At 34.7% G+C, this 21,387-nt stretch overlaps 1 protein-coding gene across 3 annotated transcripts in view; it reads left to right on the top strand.

Annotated features, from left to right (window-relative positions):
- Positions 1 to 21,387, top strand: part of LOC126809788 (transmembrane protein 135) — a 147,561-nt gene that overhangs the window by 25,221 nt on the left and 100,953 nt on the right. For all 3 annotated transcript variants that reach the window (XM_050534561.2, XM_050534562.2, XM_050534560.2), the window contains one exon: positions 3,462 to 3,527. In XM_050534561.2, coding sequence (XP_050390518.1) covers positions 3,462 to 3,527 — 66 coding nt within the window. The remainder of the gene's footprint in view (positions 1 to 3,461; positions 3,528 to 21,387) is intronic.

Raw genomic sequence — 21,387 nt, 5'->3', positions numbered from 1 at the left:
TAACTACTATAGCAGATGCTGTGTTGAATGACAGATGATAAAATATAGAAAATTTCTGATGGAAAAAACGACTGTTTTCAAATACTTGACGGTGAATTGCTTACAGAGAAAGATGATAACGCACAAGAGACGCCCTGTTTTTCAACGTTTTTCATCGGCATCGAATCTTCCACAAGGTTTTTCTCGGTATCTAGTTAGAATGATTGACAGGGACGTTTGGCAGCTGGTTTAATGAACAGATTCTATTTGAGGCGAAACCGGTGGGAGGTATGAGAGTATAACATGCAGTAACTATGGCCTCTTATGTCAATGAATAAAAAATATGATACCAAGTCTATAAATCTTTGCAGACGGAGACCGACATGATGATGTACGGCAACATCTGACCTGATTCGCTTTACTTTCAATAAAAACATTTAACTTTCTTCACATTGGTTACTTAGTAGAAACCAGCCTCCAATAATTATATTCTATACTTGTATTGGCTACGATCGTGTTAGAACAAAGTAAAATATGCTTAATGAAACAAATAAATGTTTTCAACAGTAGTTCTTGGCACTGAATTGAAGACTTTTTTTATATAGCATTTCTCTCATTTAAGGTCTATAGCTCGTTATTGCGGGAAATGGTATCAATTGGCTGAGAAAACTTTTGTTTGTCATTGCAAAGAAATGTTCATTTTATGACGACTTTCTAGCTGTGTGAACTAATCAAATAAGATGTGATATCAGGTGTTCTAGAATTGTACCCTGCCTCATATACAGTACACGTTGATTATTACAGCTAATTGAGAAGTGACATAAGTTATTCTTAAAAGAGTAAGCATACCCTGCCCCATGCACGACACATTTCACTGCCAATATTTAACTGGAGTGATTATTGGAAGCTGCATGCTACTAGGTAGAATATAAACTTTGAGTCCCAAAACTAGACAGGTGACGGTCAACCATACCCGGAGGTTATATCTTAACAGTTAGCTTTGGCGTCTGAAATGATGGCTCCCCATTTATCTGTATGTAATGGTGAGTGTCACATCTAGATCAAGTATGCTTAATCTGTCTAGATTGGTCCACGAAGGTTCTCAACAAGAATGCCCCTGGTTCGAAAAGAACCTTTATGATTTGTTTAAACCTGGTTTTCACTTGTTAGGGGTGGCACCTGCAAAGTTGACAAGAAAGGTATGTCCTGTCATTTGGATGGAACAAAAAAAACTGGAGTTTACTCTGTGTATGTACAAGAACCCTTGGCAGCTGGAATCCGATTGAAATGAAATGAAAAATAACATATGTCAGTCTTAAATTGACCAAAAGAATGTGTTGACAAGATATTTAACCCTATTTAATTCCATTCTATCTAGAACATTGTATACCATTTTAAAGTTTAAGCTACCAGAACTAGTCAACATGTTATTTGGCAGAATGATATAATACACAGATAAAACCAGAGAACAGCCGAAACAAAATAGTATGAGTAAGAAAAATGATATCCATGGTGGATTATGTATACATTTTGAGGGAGGAACACATTCATTATTTATGGGTAGATAATGATCTCTATCTTAAGTCAAGTAATCTTTAATAATATTTGTTTTATGACGGTAATTTTAATAATAAAAATACATGGAGCATCTCATTTTTATGATAAGATTAGGTTTAATTACCTTAGGCTTTTAACCTTCCTACACGAAGAATTAATTTATTACGCTCACCTTGATAACGTGTGCAGTTTTATGCAATAAAATTTATCTAATAGTAAATGCAGGAGAACCACACCACACATAAACAAAGAAGATCTCAAAATACAAACTCTCTGACAATACACATCACACATGGACATTACAAGTAATAAATTTACTGATAATGAATGGATCTGGGGGGAGGGGGGTCTTAATAGTATGTATTATTATGTAATAGAAGTGGAGGTTGGGTGGTTGTAAGCTAGATGATATGGTCTGTGTTCATGACAAGGAATAGGGTTGAACCCCTAGTCTCATGGGTTTTCTCTGGGTTCTCCAGTTTCCTCACCCTGCTAAGGCCTCTATATGCTCAAGCGATTTAGAATTGCCAAACAACAGATATACCATGTGTTTTCTCCTCCAGTTTCCTCACAATGCTAAAGACCCTGTATGTGTAGGACTCTGTGGATAAGATGCTGGCTTACTAACTTAGGCGGTCCCAGGTTCGCTCCATGTGTTGGCAGAGAAAGTTCCTCATGTTTTACCAAGGTCCCGTCTGCACGTTGGCTTGACAGTTGGAATTCAAAACAAGGCTAGGCACACTTTTGTATGACCATCTTCATTAGCTCGGTTTCTTTTCATTTCATTGCTCTTTTAAAGGGGAATAACTCTAGATATATGAATGAAAATGAAGCAATACCATGCATTGCATGCACAGATGGTTAATATATCTATTTCTGGTATTTATTATTTAGATATTTAATTAGCAGCACTCCCCACTGATACGGATCACGAAAAAAAAGACGGGGGAAATCTGCAGAGATTTCATAGCAGTTGGAAATTTAACAAAATAAACCTAGTTATTTTGAATCAAATGGCTTCACCACATGGATTACAAATCACAATTCTGCTCATAAACGGCAATTCAGACAATATTTGATCTATCACAAATTGTATTTCTATTCACTTTCTATGTAGAATCCACCCAAATAAATTGCGTCTAGAATAAATGTACCAAAAGGATGGGTTCACGTACAGTTTGGCAATTTGGGTTATACTTATATATGTACTGTTTTTCCAATGTTTTGGATTGTATTTTTGTTCTGTTTGTCCTATGTATTGGGTTGTAATTATGTACTGTTAGGGCTAGTATTTATGTGCTGTTTGTTTTGGGGTGTATTAATGTACTGTCTGTCCTATATGTACTGTTTTTCATATGTTTTGTTGAGATTTTTTGTGTATATTCATGTACTGTTTATTTCTTTACTTTTGTTGAGGCAATAGAAATATTCCTAAAGCAATGGATATGAGCATAAGCAGCTCATTAACTATTGCTACACTTACTTTATGTAGTATTGTGGTATTACTGATTAGTTATCTTTTGCAACAACTTACATGTAAGAGGTGGAGTAGGCTAAACATAAAAACAAATTTTCGTTGGGAACCAGGTCCATTCACTCTACGTTGTTGTGCTTGTTATGATTTTATACTTTCTCCTCTTGATTTAACATGCATTGATTGGAATGAACTTTACCCTACATTTCCTAATTGATGCCTAAATTAGTACTTTCCTTTGAAAACAAACCACCCTTGGTTTAAACAATATATATATATCAAAAAATGGGATACAAGCCAAGGAGACTTTTATTAATTTAACTGATCTTTATTGCTATCAAGTATGGACAGTGGTTAAGGAATGGGTAACCATTACCATTGCTTTGGGAATATGGGAGATGGGCTGCATTGTCTGTTTGACATTTATACCTGTATGTTCTTTATTTTCTAGGCAACAGAGACGGCATATAATATGGCGCTGTTCAGGGGCTGGTTCCATCCAATAAAAAATGGAGAGGTATGTCAATCTCTTTTTTTAGTCCCAAAATCATCCTCGTTATAACCAAATGACATTTATTGATTGAACTGGAAATAAAAAGGACACAGTTCTATGGAATGCAATTACTGTTTAAATATTACCTAGCAAGAATCTTAATTAATGACACATTAATTTATCAATCTACGATTCATATTTAATACAAATCACACAACATGCACCTTACAATTCAGCTGGCTTACTTTTCTTTATGGGGAAACCATCAAAGCATGACCCAACAATTGAGCAAAAGGGCTGTAAGGGATATTGGTGTGGATGTAAATGACGACACATTCGAAAATTTTACAAAGTAAAGAAGCACTTGATATAGTAATTTTGATTGCAGTTAGATTTCCAAACCAAGAAATTAGAGCTTTGCATTAATTCCTGTACTCCTGGAAATTTTTTTATGGGGTTTGTTTATCAAGACTATTAGCTGGGAATTAATTTGCCATCATTGTTAATATTTTTGCTTTGTTGTTCCTCGTTTTTACCCAAATTTTGGAGCGCAGTTGCTAACCCCCATGACCCCATGGTTAGTGCGCCCATGATTACAAATTATAGTACTAAAATAAAGTATTGGTGGTAAAGAGTTGTGGGTTGGTATATGTCACATGTCACTGAATTTGGGAAATAAGAGATTATATTTTTATGAACCAATATCTCTCCTTAACAAACTTCCGGTTATGCTCCTGTTCTCATAATCCTTGACTCATAATGCCAAACAATAAAAAAAAATAAAAAAATATGTCACCACATCCCTAGAGATTATAAGTTCTCTTCTAATTTCTGGTTATGCTCACAATCTTTGACTCATAACAACAAATCTTCATCAACAATAGGCTGGAATTAAAATCTCATTTTATATCTGTTCAGATAATTTTCTAAATAAAGAAGCTACTTGGATGCCAAATGTATGAAATATTTTATTGTGTAGGAAAAAATATATATTATCTCAACTTTGTGTCATGTATTATTCTTGTAAGAAAAGCTGGCTTAATAACCCCTGCTTTATCACAGTTTACTTCAAAATTATCTCAACTGAAAGATGTAATTTTCTACTTAATATCCCATTTTCTTCAACATTGAGAGGCTTAAAATAACACATCATTCATCGCATCCTATCTTCTGTGAACATTCATGAAATAATTTATGAATAAAAACAACAGGGAATATTTAGCAGATATAGATAATGCTTGTCGCTTCTGTTTTTCTTAATTATCCAACGCCATAGGAAGTTTAGAGGTGGGATATTGAAATGGAGTCAATGGACTGCATCCGTCAGTCCTCCTTTTGTTTCCAGATCATAGTATTTGTGACTTTTGTCACTGGAAAAATTCTTGAATTTAGTAATTTTGGGGTTTCCATGGAAAAAAATTGGCTAAACAATTTTATTTAAGAGCATATCTCATAAATGGTTCAAGATATCTTTATGAATAACTGTACATTACATCAGAGCATATCTCATAATCCATTCAATATACCTCCTAACATTATTTTTGTCTTATGTTTATTGAAGTCAGCTGATTAATTTCTGTGTTTTTTCATTGAAAAAAATTTGACTCATACCTAGGAAACCATTCAAGATAACAATAGTTCTGCATTTAACCAAAGATTTATTTTAAAATTCACTGGAAACAAAATCTTACTTAGTTTTTGATATTCAATATATCACTGTAATCCAGGTATCGTTTAATCTTGTGTATCTAGCACTAATTTCTTTCACATTCGTTTAATATCCAATCTTTGTTTAAAAATTTGTAAAAATTGTTTAAAATCACCATAAATCGTTTAATTTGTACTTCTGTCCAATTTAAAGCTGACCATTCAATTTTGATAATGAGTGTCCAATTTACAAGTGTTTAATTTCTCAATCATTGTTAAAAAATAAACAACCAAATTGATTAATGATGTATAATGATTAATTTTTGAACAGTGATCAGGAAATTAAATACTTGTAAATTGGACACTCATTATCAAAATTAATCAGTCAGCTTTAAACTGGATACATGTACAAATTAGATGAATTTTGGTGATTTTAAACAGTCTTTACAAATTTTTAAACAAAGATTTGATATTAAACGAATGTGAAAGAAATTAGTGCTAGATACACAAGATTAAACGATACTTGGGTTACAGTGTATGTATCATTACAGGCCTGGAACAGTCAAGTGCAGTGAACACTTATGGCTACCCCTTCCCCTCTTGGATCTATTCACTGTTGTTGATATTTCTTGAAATATCTGTGTAGATTGTCTTGTCCACAGGTTTGTCTTGTCGGTTTTATTTTCCATGTGGTGTGGTTCTCTCACACTTACTATTATCATTATAGTATTTGTTTGTTGATTAATACACAGATGGACTACTCCTATAACTACCAAAACATGTTGAAGGACAAGGGATGTTGATGAACCAGTACAGAGCTATAGTGGCTTGGATTCTATCACAGTGTCAATCAAGAAAGTTACTCTGGATTTCCCTGTCTGGTTTTGTAAACTGAGGTTCACACATATAATTGTTGTCGTACATGTAAAAGAATCCATGAAATCGAAGGATAGTGGGCGGTAATTCCACTGTCAGGGCACGATTTTCCTCACATCACACAGCATGGTATATACCTCTCTTCATTAGCCAGGTTGGTACAGAAAAGTAAACCCCATTTCATTTCTTCTACACTAGTTTTAATTTGAATTGAGATGTAATATTTGTTTGTATAAGTCAGAGATTTATGATAGTTTTGTTGTGGTTAGATTACTGCTGATTGCTGTGGTAAGCCAAGAGAACAAAAGAGCGAGAGATATCTATTATATGATAGGTTAATGAGGACTAATCAGTATTAAATCAAACTTCATTAAGAGTTATATTGATTGACATGAAGACGCGTATTACATGTTTCACCGCTTTAAAGGCCCATTTCTTCGTTAATTTGATTTTAGGAACTCATTTATTTGTGTTATGTGATGACAATCGGCTTTGGTTAAAAAATCTGTAAATAAAGGGTGGATGGCAATCTGGTTGAAACACAGATCCTATTTCGTTTCGTTTTTATAGTTCAAAATTTCGTTTTACTTGTCTTTACTACACTTGGATCTGGAAGAGTTGTTATTTAACTTGTGTTATTTAACTGGCTCCTCTGGTTTACTCCCACTACAAAGACCTCAACATCCAAGCAAATTATTGAAATAAAATTGTACCATATGTCAGTCCTGAAATGACCTAGTTTGTGTCGAGTGGACATTAAAACCAATTTTTCAGTCTCTCTCTCTCTCCCTATATATATTAATAGCCAATGTTAAGATACAATTGATTGCGTGTTCGTTGTCAACGCTGTACTAAGCCAAAAATGAAACTAAAATTAGTCAACAAACTGACATTTCTGCTTAATCTTTCCAAGTAGAAATTGAATGGTATTGAGCTTGCATCGTCACTAATCAAAATAACACATTATACCAATATCAAGGGAGCCACGGTGAATAAGACATTGGCTCAAGGTTCCCATTGGCATGCATTTAAAAGAACCTTGAAAGTTGGAATTCAAACTAAGCCCTTTTGGGGAGCAGAAAAGTAGGCTGTTAAATGTTATATCCACCCAACTGAAACCTTATTTTGAACTAAAAGGTTTAGCTTCTTTAAAAGTTTAAGAGAAGTCAGTGGAGTAGAAGCGGGCCTTTAATTTATTGCGGTGATTATGTGATAGTTGTATCATGTTTAATCTACCTGCATGGTGCAGCGTTGTCAAGATTTCATTAAATGATTTTCTTATCAACATACAAATAATGCTATTGACTAAGGCTGACTCAAGTATTTTTTTTTTGTCAATTAACAACAAAAAAAAAGAAAAAAATGTGAAGAGAAAAAAACTTGAAAGGAAAGTCATTAAGCTGTAATAAAGAGATATTGATGATTTCAAGATTTGCAATTAACCTGGGCCAATTACTTGATTGGTCTTTCTTCAAACAATAAATTGCCACATGCTACATGTATCTATTCACAAGAAATTAGGGACGGACAATATGGCAATTTTCTAATATCCCGATATCAAGGAATTATATCCATGTAGAGAAGATTGGGAAGACATGAGTTTTTGCTCTCTACATATACTTGTAAAGTTTAAAGTAGAAGTATTTCTATGTTTAGGTTAGATTAAATACATAATTTTATTTTTAGATATATGTCCAGTTAAAAATATCAACCATTTTTACTTCTTCATTCTGTAAAAGAAACGTTGCCAATTGGAATCTGGAGAAGAGTTGCTCTACTCTTCCTCAATTTGAAACTACTAAGGGATCTTTTAGATACATATACAGAGGTGTATTACATTAATTCTGAAATATTTAAATTTATGTATGTTATTCTCACAATAACCTAAGATGCACCGCATTCCATAAATTCTGAATGATGTAATGTTTATGTATAAATGACAAAAGTTAAGTAAAAAATCTGTAAATAGGCGAACAGCCTTCCCAGATTTTTCTCAGCTACTAGTTTCGTTCTTATTCGAACTCTTCAGGCTTAAATGAGGATGTGCGGTGGCCCTCTATATATAGTGTCGGTGGGCACCGGAGCACATGTGATGTCACAGGTGGAACGGAGTCGATCTTTGGCACCGGAGTCGATTATTCCGAAAAGTGTGCAAAGATATTCGGCTAAGAATTTGCTGTCATGATTATGCTTATTTGCATTGACTCAAGGCTCCTAACCCTTTTGATCTCTAAGTTTAAAGTTTCGTAAACTAACGAGGGCTTAAAAATAACTCTATTAGGTTATGGGCGTGTATGTACTAATTTTTTATTAGCTTATGCCGTAGGGGTACCACGGCTAAATTAATTGGGAACTCGTCCTTGTTTTTCATATTCGGCCTTGATTTAGGCTATGGATTATGCTACTATTTCGCATTATACTTTGAAAAGTGGCTCTAGGAAAATATTTCTTGAATTCAACAAGGAGCTCACGAGGTTGTTTTTGCGTTTCTCGATTGAAACGTTGTAAAAATACCCAGTCTTCTTTACTGATGTTTGATTCTGCCAAATCATCGGAATTCGATGTGCGACAAACTGACCAGGCCTCTAGTTCGAGACAAAGATCAACTCCTTCACAAAAAGCCTCCCAGTTACTCATGGTTGGAAAGGTACAGGGCAAGGCGATCTGCCATATTTTACCTTCGTTGTTTTGGAGACATTGTCCGCAAATTTCCACAGATGTGCTTCATTGCTTCATTTTCTAAAGTAGAAATATTAGTGGACGTCCCTATTGTGACGTCACCGGGTACCTCTAAGGCTAATTGATGGCAATGTGCCAGGTATTTTGACCGGAGTCGATGATACAAGTTCCAAAAAAGGGGATGCACACGAGAGAAATAGCTAACAGAATTTTAAGAACGTAGTGCAAAGGGGTCAGTGGGGAAAAAAAGTAAACAATAATTAAGTGGGGGACAAAAGTTAAAACATTCATTCTTTAATATATAAAATCCATTCCATTGATTCTGAAAGATATAAAATTAATGTCTGTTAGTCTCAAAATGACCTATGTTGCACCCCACATAAAGGATTCAAAGAAATTCAAACCATGATTTCCCATCCATATCAACACAATTCCCTACTCAATAAGCATCTTAACATTGTTCGTTGAAGAACTAGAAGTGTCGTTTATCTTGGCGTTAATTAGGATTGGAATTAAAGCCTTATTAGCGGTAATCATTATGACTGATGCGTGCACACTCTTTACAGACGGCACACTCTTTACAGACGACAAGATCTGATTGATGATGACATTCGTAAGAGCTAGGCAACCGAAATAAACACAGACAAAGACCTCATTTAACGAAAGATTTTATTTCAATTGAATTTAATCTGTTTTTTACTAGTTTTAAAGTAAATTCTGTCTACTTGTTTTTAACTTTGTTTCTAATTTGTCAATCTGAAGTGATTTTAATTACTGTATTTTACTGGGTACAAGACGATGTGGAGTATAAGTCAAATCGTCATATTTTACTGTTTTTCTGACCTCCGTCCATAGATAAGTCGAAGCGGTGTATAAGATGAATGTTTTACCAATCGTGTCTGGTAGTAATCTTTCAACGAGTTATGACAGTCTTACTAATAATAGAATAAAGTAAAATAGAAGGCGTCTATTGATTGGACAACAAAATAAACAAGTATGGGTTTTCAAAGTATAATTTTTATGATTACAGGTTTTCAAAGTAGAATTTTTAAGATTCATTAATTTAGCTGAAAACCAAAGTAGAATTCTCGTGATAAATTACGAGAGATGGAAATGTGTTTTATTTCGGTAGAAAGGTTCTATCTTAATGACATTTTCTGGCCTTTAATGATTATTATATGAATGTTGATTATATTTTTAAAAAATAATTAAACAAACTATATATATTTAGAAACGCTGACAAATATTTGTATTGGAAAAACAATAGCAAAAGTCAGAACAATGTGTGTTGACTTTGAGTGAGAGCGCTATTATTTTAATATTGAGCAGATGATGATGTCACTCAGCATAAGGACTCATGTTTGAGTTTGAACGTGGATTTCAGCATGCTGGGTTGAAGAACTTTGGTGTCATCAACAAATCATTCCTCAAGTATCTGCATTTTTATAATGCTACAGGGGGCATAATTGTTGAGCAGTCAGGCCAATAGTTTGACCCCATGTTGGCCAAGAAGAACCTTCCCATTATTCAATGTTCCCATTTGGCAAGTACAGTATGCCTTATCATTTTGATGGGATGAAACACCAGAGTCCACCTGTGTACACAAAGGCATGCTCATAAAAGAGCCCTTGACAGTTGGAATTTGATGAAGAGTAGGTGAAAAGATCGATGCAGTCCTTCACGTTTACGAAATCATGTGGGAGCCATAAAAAGCTCCTGCCAATTTCAAAAATGAGAAAAAAGCTCCCGTAAAAAAACTCTGCTTAATTATGTTACAAGAGTATTTCAACATTTTCTTGAATTAAGTAGAACCAAATTGTATTTATGCTTTAGTCTTGTTTAATTTTCTCTTTATATGTTCTTATGGAAAATACTATATATTTCACACTCTTGTCAGCATGTTTAGAACACAATTTAGAATGCATGACAACTCGGACCAAACCAATTTTACGAAACTTAATTTGTCCGCCGCTAGTTGACCTGCAGTATATCAATTATAAACTGTTGCATACATCTCCTGACATAGCTGTACTGATAATCCGGCAAAATATGAGGCTGTCAAGTAACATCGTATTCTATTGGCTGATTAAAGACTTTTATCCAATTAAAACAATCCTTACATTAGCATTCAATATCAGTATAAAAATGAGGGTCGATATGTTTGGTGAATATGGTAGCATCAGAATTATCATGGAAATGCCAATAGCTGGAACTTATGCAATTTACAAATAAACAATGACTGAAAGTAGTATATTAAAATCTCAATATTTATGAGATCGATTTAGTTAATTTGCAAGAGTCTTTCATGACTCCCCTGAAGGAAAGTCGAGGCGCAGGAGGGAAAGCGCACCTTAAATGGGTCAAATTCATCTTCCTGGCATTGCACATATGACTATAGACAACAATAAACCGTATGTGAATTTCAAAATGACTGAACTATATTTCATGTGGACGTATATATTATATATGCCGGCGCCCCTGTCTGTCCGTCCGTCCACAATTTGTTGTGGACACTCTACAGGTTACAATTTTTATCTGATTTTGACAAAACTTGAAATATAGATCTATCTCCCAAAGATCGCGGTTCCTTTCACTATTCGCGCATATCGGATCGTAACTGTCTCAATTATGGCCCTTAATTGTACGAAAAATCCTGTTTTTAGCTTGTGGTCCTTTTAGAGGTCACAATTATTATCCGATTTAAAAAAACGCTTAAATATATCACTGTTACACCGTAATGTCGGTTGAGTTGGAATTTCTTGAAAATCGGACCAAAACTGCTGGACAAAATGGCTGACCTCCATTCGCTAATAATGTAAATACATGGTATATCAAGGTTGTGGATCAGGTCACAATTTTGATCTGATTTTGATGAAACTTAAAATACATGTTTATAACCTAAAGATCTTGGTTCCTTTCGATATTCGTGCATCTTGGATCCGCGATATATTAGAATATATCCTTATATCCTAAAGATCTCTGTTCCTTTTGATATTTGTGCATTTCAGACCATAAGTTTCTGGATTATGGCCCCTGATTGTACGAAAAATCACTTTTGTTTTTAGTTTGTTCTCTATCCATCTCTTGCAAAATGTGGGCGTATCTTGCATGGCAACCGCTGGTGTTGATAAGGCGTCAAACTGCCTGCCTTTCCTTTCCATTCAATTTCTCATGGTACCACAAATATTTTTTATTGGAAAGTCTTTAAAAGGGGACGAATTTGATTGAGTAAAACATTTTACTGGAAATAGAGGATCCAGATTCACTGGTTGATTCCTAAGGTTGAGTAATCTCCAAAACAAGAAAAAAATAAATCTGAGAGGCTGAGATGAAGATTGAATAAGATTGAATCTGTTCAATGTTAATTTATACTAGGTTTTTTATAAATCATCGTGTCGGTTCACCAGAAAGGTGAATCATGATTGCATCGCATAACGCATCTCCTGATCTTGACAGAGTGCAGGCGGCGACGTCACGATCAATTCCAATATAAAACTCAAATAAATTACACCAGAGAGAGGAAAAAATGGACGCATATCGTGGAATTTTATCATCTAATACATATTTTATCTCAATGGACTAAAAACAAAATTAATTTTACAAAGTGCTACTGTTGAACATTGGTATCTTTTGACAGTTTATTGGTGGAAGAGATAAAAACCATGTTCGATTCACAATGAAAAAAAAAAATAATTTGAGGTACGATTTGCGTGAAAACTTTTAGATTTTATTTATTAAACCCAACCCTAACTGTGTGGCTTGTCAATTTGATAGCGGCTATTATTGTACATAGAAAACTTAAGCTCTCTGTCTACAATTAGCTCCACTTGAGAATAGACACAAATCTAGTTGACCGACATTTTAATCCCCATTTCGACAATTTTATTCCAAAACATATAAGACCTTTCAAGAATTTTGAGAAGTATTCATTGCACATCCATTTTCATATGTAATAAAATTGAAATGTTTATGTAGTTTTTGTGTGTATGAAATGAATTAGAATCACATAATAAAATAGTACACTAATTTTTCAATATGGTGGCCATTCAGGACAGATATCTATAATCAAAATATGTACATAAATATTCTTAATTCAGTCGTATGTTTATATTTAAATGATTATTATATGATGATTATTTTTACAATCCCAGTATAGGGATTATTAATCCGTAATGTAATGTACATAAATTCTATTGTCTATATATATACCCGAATACAGGATTATTTTTGTAACCAGTTGAGAAAGGGCTCACGCCCGAAATGCGTCGTCTAGACCTGGTGGCATTGCACTACTACTTCCAGTTTCATGAAACTCCTAGTGTTGCAGGGATCTATCCATTTAACGCTGGGTAAACAGCTTGTAGTAAAAGAACCAAATGAATAAACAAGAGGTTATACTGCATTCCTCTTATCAACAGTAAAGATCATGAACCAAGAAATCCATGTCATGGTTTTATTACTGAAGCACATGTTGTTTTCAAAATCTTCTAGGACCATCGATAATCAAGTTTAGAGCTGAATTTCCTTCTTGGCTGTTACTCATGGATCGTAAAACCTTCAGATGAGCCAACTTACTAACTAAATTCACCTTGATTTATGCCAAGAATTCAACTTTATCTCTGTAGTTCCACTACTTACAGTTTGACATTTTAGGTCAATGTCCTATCTATCAATGTTAAGCACCTTCTTGATGTCAATATGACTACCTCTCAACAGTAGACACCCATTCTACCGGTCTTGAACTGTTAAGAAAGACTGTTCTTTGAGACAAAGTGCATTAAATTGACACTTCTTAAGACTTTGATAAATTTCAACTTACTGTTTGTCATTTCGGATTTATGAACTCTGCATTTGAATTGCCTTTAGAACCAGTAGTATTCTATTTTGTTAAAATCTTTATGATATGTTCTCCTGATCAGTAGCATTCTATTTCATTAGAATCTTAAAGATGTTTACTCTTCACTGATCATTCTGGGGGATGGATGGCTGAATGGTTAGCACGTGCGTGCTGTATCATAAAGTCTGTCCTTGAGACAACTGGCGTGGTTTCGAATCCCCGGTTGTACGTGACAAGGAGTAGGGTCGCCTGTCCAACTTCGTGGGTTTTCTCTGGGTCCTCCGGTTTCCTCCCTCTGCTAAAGACCCCTACACGCAAGCGAATTATGGAAATAAAATTGAACCATATGTTAGTCCCAAAATTACCTAGTTTGTGTCAAGTGGACGTTAAACCCCATCTCTCTCTCTCTCTCTCTCTCTCTGTCATTCTGTTTCAATTAGAATCTTCAAAATATGTTCTCTTGAGATTAATTATGTCAGTCATTCAAATCCCAAGGCTTATTATCCCGCTCGGAGAACGATCATGGGAGGGATGTTGTCTTGGGACCTGTCTGTCTGTTCTACCATCCATCTATCTATCATTCTAAAGATGTGTATTTTTAAAAGAAAGTAAACAGATACAGTTACGGCGGGAGAGAAAACTGTAGTTGAATGTACACTCATCACAAACTAGGTCATTTTGGAACTAACAAGGTTCAGTTTTATTTCAATAAAGCTCTTGCGTGTAGGAATCTTTAGCAGTGGGAAGAACTGGAGGACCCAGGAGAAAACAGATGATGTTGGACAGGTGACGATATTCTTTGTCACGTCCAAATCTGGAAATCAAAGTCCATGCTACTTGACTCAATGACAAACCTTATGAACTAAAGTGGATGAGTTAGACCATTAGGCCATCCAACCCCTTCTCACTTATTACAGTTCTTGCAAGGAATGTGTATTTAATGAAAAAAACTAACCTTGATTGGCCAACAGATGTACGTAACTATAGTCAGAACTCTTGAAGGAATAAATTGTTAAACGAAAAAGAATCTTGCTTGGGCTGTTATTATTCAACCAGAGAGAGAGAGAGAGAGAAATGGGGTTTTAGTGTTACACGTCCACTCAACACACACTAGGTAATTTTGGTACTAACATATGGTTCAATGTTTTATTTCAATAATTTGCTTTCGTGTAGGGGTCTTTAGCAGTGGGAGGAAACCGGAGGACCCGGAGAAGACCCACAAGGTTGAACAGGTGACCCTACTCCTTGTTGACTCCATGACAGACCTAATGACACAACACACACGTGCTAACCAATCTCCCCCACCCCTCCATTGTTCAACCAATGGTAGCCTATAATTGCAGTCCTGATTTTAAACAAAATATATTTTAAAAGAAAGACACATTCTGGCTATGATGAAAAATGAAATTTAATGAATTCTTGTAATGTGACATTTTTTGTACGCCCACTTGAAAATTTGGTCATATATTGCAGTCGCCTCCATCCGTCTGTCCGTCCGTCCGACAGTCCATCCGTCCATTGTCCACAATTTCTTGTGAATACTCTACAGGCTACATTTATCATCCAATCTGTATTAAATTTATATCCATTATGTTAATTGGTTAAATGAAGAATCCTAGTGAATTTCAGCAATTTGTGTTAATTACTTCTAGAGTTATAGCCCTTGTTTCACTTTGTAGAACCATGTTAACACTCTACTGACAAAAGTTATCATCTGATCTGTTGAAATTTATAGGCATCATTTAAATTAGTGAAACGAAGAATCCTATAGAATTTCAGCAATTTCTGTTCATGTCTTCTGGAGTTATGGCTCTTTGTTGCACCCTATGAACGCTCTGTATCATCTGATCTGTATGAAATATATACGCATCATCCAAATTAGTAAAACAGAAAAGTCTATTGAATTTCAGTAATTTCCAATAATTATTTTATTAGAGTTATGGCCCTTGTTTCACTTTGTTGAATCTTGTGAATGCTCAAATGACAAAAGTTATCATCCGATCTGTATGACATTATCATTATGTACATAATTTAAATTAGTGAAACAAATTAAAGAAGCCTATGGAATTTCAGCAATTTCTGTCAATTACTTCTATAGTTATGGGCCCTGTTTTACTTTGTTGAACCTTGTGAACGTTCGAATGACAAAAGTTGTCATCTGATCTGTATTATTTAAATTAGTAAAACTAAAAATAGTCTGTTAATTTCAACAATTTCTGTAAATTACTTCCAGAGTTAAGACCCTTGTTGCAGTTTGTAGAACCTTGTAAACCCGCAAATGATAAAAATTATAATCAAGATATGTGTGAAATTGTCTTATAAATGCCCCCAATTGCCAACAAAAGAATAAATATGCAACAACCCTTGCCGACTGCTCCAACAGTTTGATTGCTGTGGGCATACATTTATGTTTAATTGCCTGACAACCTATCTTTGTTTTTAAAGATTATTGTCACGACCATGTCAAATAATTTTCTTTCTATGTCAGATCTACTTTGAATATAATGTTACCGTTACATACAGACGTGAGTTCTGTGCCTTCCGGTTTATGAAACCCTTTAGCCCAGGGCGCCATTTTGTCTTATGGTTTGCATTTGTACAATCATACTAAATTGCCATTTAAGACCATTAAAAACCATTAACTGAATCCTGATCATAAATGGAAATTATTCACAGATGTTTCTATCCAATACATACGTCAATGAATATGTTTTATTTTTCAATTTAGTTTTTAAACAAAGTTTTAAGAAAAAACATGTAAAAATCTGCGGAAGTCGAACGTGGGTAGTTTAAAGGCATTAGATGTGGTTTACAAGCCCATGTTTCAAAATCAAAGAATGTTTAGTTTTTCTTGTTTGTATTTTTAAGAAAATTGAAATTGTATAAATTAACTGAATTCGTTGATGTATAAACAGAGTCTTTGGTTGTCGTCGGGGGACAAGAAACATCAAAGAATATCCAGGATTGCACGTTAAGTGGCGGAAATAAACTGTAATGTGTTTTGTGGGATTTTACATAAAATAAACTTTGGGTTATTTTAACCTAATTCTTTTTTTTCTGGTCACTTAAGAAAAATCTAAAACATTTTGTATATAATTAGGGTCTGAAAAGAAACATGCAGTTAACGCTTATGCACATATGTTTGTGCATGATAATGTATTTTGAATAATGTCACTTTTGAGCCTTATGGGCTGTTCTTACTTTTCAGTAAGTTAAATTTAGATATTTCTAGCTTTTACCCGACCTACCGCTGAGTGTCTTATATAGTTTTGAATTTGCCAGAAAAAGTTGTGCAGAGGGTAATGAGCCAGTCTAGTAAAGTATTGTATGTTATAGATTATTTCAATAATAATGCAATAATATAAAAGTACAAAATAGATAGCACTGTTAAGTTCCTAGTATAACAAAAACTGGTTATTATGAACTTATTTCATAATTTATATATTGAACCGTTTTGTTTCCCATAGCAAATTCCAGCTGCGAACACATCTTTAATGTGCAGTGCAATGCCAGTTTTTACAAGGGATTTTGAACGTCAAGACACACCTGTTTTGTAAGTTCTTAAGGCACCTGAGAGGTTCATTCTGGTCCAGTGTCCTATAACCACCATCCCTCCCTTCCCCAAATGGGAAAATAAAACAAACCAAAATCCCTTGAAACATTTAAATTACATTTTGTTGTTCTTGGTAGATGATTGTTTGTTGTGTCTGCATTTTGTTGTTAAGTTATTCTACATTAATAGTTTATAATTTAAGATTATACTTCTAGTTTTATCAGTAATTTACAGCTACCATCTTCCCCACTCCTTCTCCTTTAGTCCCTGCTATCTGACATCTTCATGAATTTTTAGATGATTTACTTTGGTTGTTGACCCCGTTAGTGTTGATTGCGATGATTGGAGTCAGTGGATTTATTGTTTTATGATAACTCGTCTGACACTTGAATCAAGCAGAGGCGAATCTTATTACGTGCATCTTGTTACATTTTATTACAGTTATCTTTGATAGTCGTGATAAGTTTAGTGCTTAATGAGCCTCTGTACTAAAGACTATTGAAGAGAAGTTGAGATGACGTCCCAGTCCATGTTCATAGTTACCCTTTTCTCATTGTATGTTGCTCAAGTTTTTTACAAATCAATGTTATGCCAAATTTTTGTGAAAAGCTGGCAGTTTTCAGTGTGCCCCAAGTATTTTCCAGCAGTGAGGGGCTTTATAGATGCTTAGTATAGATCAGAAAGTGGGGAAAATTGGCTACTAAAGGAGCTTTGATTTGGCTAGCTTTGAATGAAAAGTACATACATTATATACATGTTTTAGATTTTGTCAAGTGCGTGTGGTATATTTGTGAATGTCTAATGATGGGTATTTTCTTAATATTCTATATCACAAATGTACCCTGATTTGTTTGTGTTTTATAATATGATGTTGAATTTACCATTTATTAAACATGTATTAGTCATTGACGAAGGGGACACAAACTAATGGAGAACTTATCTAGCTGCCATGTCCCTTGACCTACAACCAAAAGCTTGCCACCATCTGTATTCTGTATAAGTACAGATGGCTTTGTATGTTTTTATACGCCCACATTAGAAATGTTGACCTATATGGCAATAACATAATCTATCTGTATGGAATTCACAATCAGTCAGGCTCATTCTAAAAGTCACAGTTTTCATCCTATGTTTATGGAATTATAAACTTTGTGTAATCTTGTAGAGTTATTGACCTTGGTAACTCAGTAAAACCTTGTGGACAATTTAGGGGAAATGTCATCAGATTTTATCTGTCCGGGGATCTCTGCGTGCATTTCATGTGAATGCACAAGAACTCAGATTTGCATTCGTTTTTCCTGTTATCCTATAAAATGAAATGTTAATAAAGGTGCAAAGCAAAATTAATAAAAATCACCCTTATTTAGAAAGCAGAATTCTAAAACTACCTTACAGAATGTCTGAGTCTCGTCAAAACTCTTTGTAGAATTCCTTCTGTCAAGGGTTCTTTTATGGGCATACCATTGTGTACTTGGGTGGACCTCAGTTGTTTTTAATCCAATCCAACTAACTAGACAAACTTTTCTTGTCAGCCACACAGGCGACAGCCATGGCAAGGAAAATCTAGGCATGAAAAATCATAAAAAGATCCTTCTTAGCTGACACCAGGATTTGAACATTCTCGCCCAATGCCAAGACCACTTGACTACATCAGTCCCGCTCTTGACACAGTGAAGGCTAGGCTTGAAAAATCCTTCTTAACCCATACCAGAATTCGCAACCTTAGACATTCTAGTCGATAGTCCATTGCCCTGAACGCTTGACAGCCACAGACCTCCTTCATATGTTATAAAGGTACATGTATATTACCTAGGTACCTATTTCTATCTTGGTATCTCATGGTACCGTTATAGATGGGTTTTCAATTGTTGTTATTTAAAATAACAGTTCATACCATTTTGACTGATTGGTAACAGGGGTAGGAGTAGGTATAGCGAACTTAAGTATTGTCTCACATAACATATGCCAGATGTTCCAACCATAAGAACTTGGGAGTTGTATTCATATGGTTTAATGCAAGTAGAATCATTGGCTAATACAAGGTGGTGAGGTGAAGTGAAGGTCTTGGTTGTTGTAATTGAAAGATAAAAGTTGAATTGATATGATTTGGTGCAAGTAGAATCAGTGATGCTACAGGGGTGGTGGTGGTGGTCGAAGGTTTTGATCCCGGTGATTGCCAAGAAAGTTCTTAAGAATTTTCCAGTGAGTTTTTGTATTGATGGTGGTGTAGAGTGATGGCTTTGGCAAGGGAAAGTGTCTAGTCGTTAAGATGGTGTCAAACACCAAGGTCCTGTGTATACCATTGGCAGCATATTAAAGATCCCTGACAGTTGGAAATCGAAATAATAGGCTGTAGCGCTGTAGTTGGCATATATCTGTCTTAATTAGTTCAGTTGGTACAGAAAAGTAAGATGTAAAACACAACTTCTATTTCATAAAATCATTTAATGGTATTATTACATTGTGAAAGTGATAAAGCCACTTTAAGTACCGCAGTGAAAATATAGACCTAGAAATAGAATAAAAAGGTTGATAATTGTTCCTGAGTGCTTGAACCTAGGTGTTAATAAGATAAGTATCCTGTAGAAAATACGTCCACCACCCTGCCCTGTCCACCCATTCCTCCGTTAACATTATAAACATATATATGCTTTAATTGATTCCGTATTAAATCATTTCCTTCCATGTGTTTTTTTATGTGTGGTTTGAGTACAGTTTTTATTGTGTAGGAATTCCTCCATATGGTACGAGGGTTGTGTCGTGACGTACTCATCTATTGTCTGACTAGAACCAACTGTAACTGACAGATATAGAACCTACGCAAACTTCCTTAATAAATAGTTTTATCATTTTATAATTATTTACAAGGACACATCCTGGTGGGTTTAGGTGCATAATCGAAGGTGTCAATTGAAGTAATTAAAGGCCGTATAACAATCTAGAATAAAAAGGCAAATATAGACCATACACAATCAGAGCAAAATTTCTCTCGTAGCACACTGCATAACGTATGTCCATCTCCATTAGCCCAGTTATTGCAGAAAAGTAGGACAATAAATTCCATTTTAATTCACAAATTACATGTATATATTAGTAACGGTGATAATGGCACTTGAAGTAGAGAAAATAAAAGACTTTTCGACCATAAACAATTAAAAATCGTTTTACACAAAAACATATTGGTCCAAATTTTATTAAAATGGATGTTGTTAGTCCATCTGAATTTCTGTTGATTTCACACTATTGTCCACTTTATTTCATTGTAATCATTTGTCAACATCAGATCACCAGATAACACTTGTTGTAGTAAATTTATTAAAATCTTTACTTAAGTTTTCTGGAACACCTGATACCACTTCACAGCTGACAATTTGTTGTACTTTAATTTGAATCTTTACTAGTGTCCCTTTAACAGTGTTATATGTATTTGTTCTATTTATTAATGGTCGTTAAAGGAAGGGGAGAAAAAGTCTTGTGTTATTAACCAGACCACCCTGGTTATATCTGATAATCCCATAAATCTCTCATCATTTATCAAATGATGAATAACTAACACTAACGGGGCTTCACCATTTTCTTCCATTGAGACATAAAAAATTTACAACATCAAGTGATAATCTTGTGTAATAGACTTGTACACTATGTTCAAATCTAAAATTGGTTGATAAAGCCACCTGGAATCTCATTTCAGCAGTGAAATTGACCAGATGCAGAGTTTACCCGTCAGTCAATTTGCTAACTGTAAATTATGTACTTAAAAGAGATTTGTAATATTGCTACAAATGGTCATATTCTTTAAGAAAAATGTCTCGTTACTCAGAGATAAACAAAATGACTGGTTGACTCTGGCTTTTTTATTTATCAGTTATCAAGTCAAGTCATAACATAACTTTTCCTTCCCTTTTATATATGTCTTACTGGGATGACAAATATTCCAGCCACAAATGCTGTATTTTATGTCAAGATATGAAAATCATGGGGCAAAATTTTGAAACAGAATTCCTTGTGTTGATGAGGCAATAAACACAGTTCTTTTCCTTTCCTTCAGGGTTGGGGGTGGGTGGCCAAATTGATTTCCAGCTTGTACGTGATAAGGAGTAGTGTTGCTTTCCAGCCTCACAGGTTTTCTCTGGGTCTTCCAGTTTCCTCTCACTGCTAAAGACCCATACACATAAGCCCCATTTCTCCCTCTCTCCCCCTTTTCTTTTCTGGGGGGTTGGATGGCCGAATGGTTAGCGCTTGCATATTGTATCATAAGATTTGTTATTGAGTCAACTGGTAAGGTTTTGATT

The sequence above is a fragment of the Patella vulgata genome, chromosome 2 (genome assembly GCF_932274485.2).
Source record: "Patella vulgata chromosome 2, xgPatVulg1.2, whole genome shotgun sequence".
NCBI lineage: Eukaryota > Metazoa > Mollusca > Gastropoda > Patellidae > Patella > Patella vulgata.
Note: the sequence above shows the minus strand (reverse complement) of the source record. Positions and strands in the feature narration are given on the sequence as shown.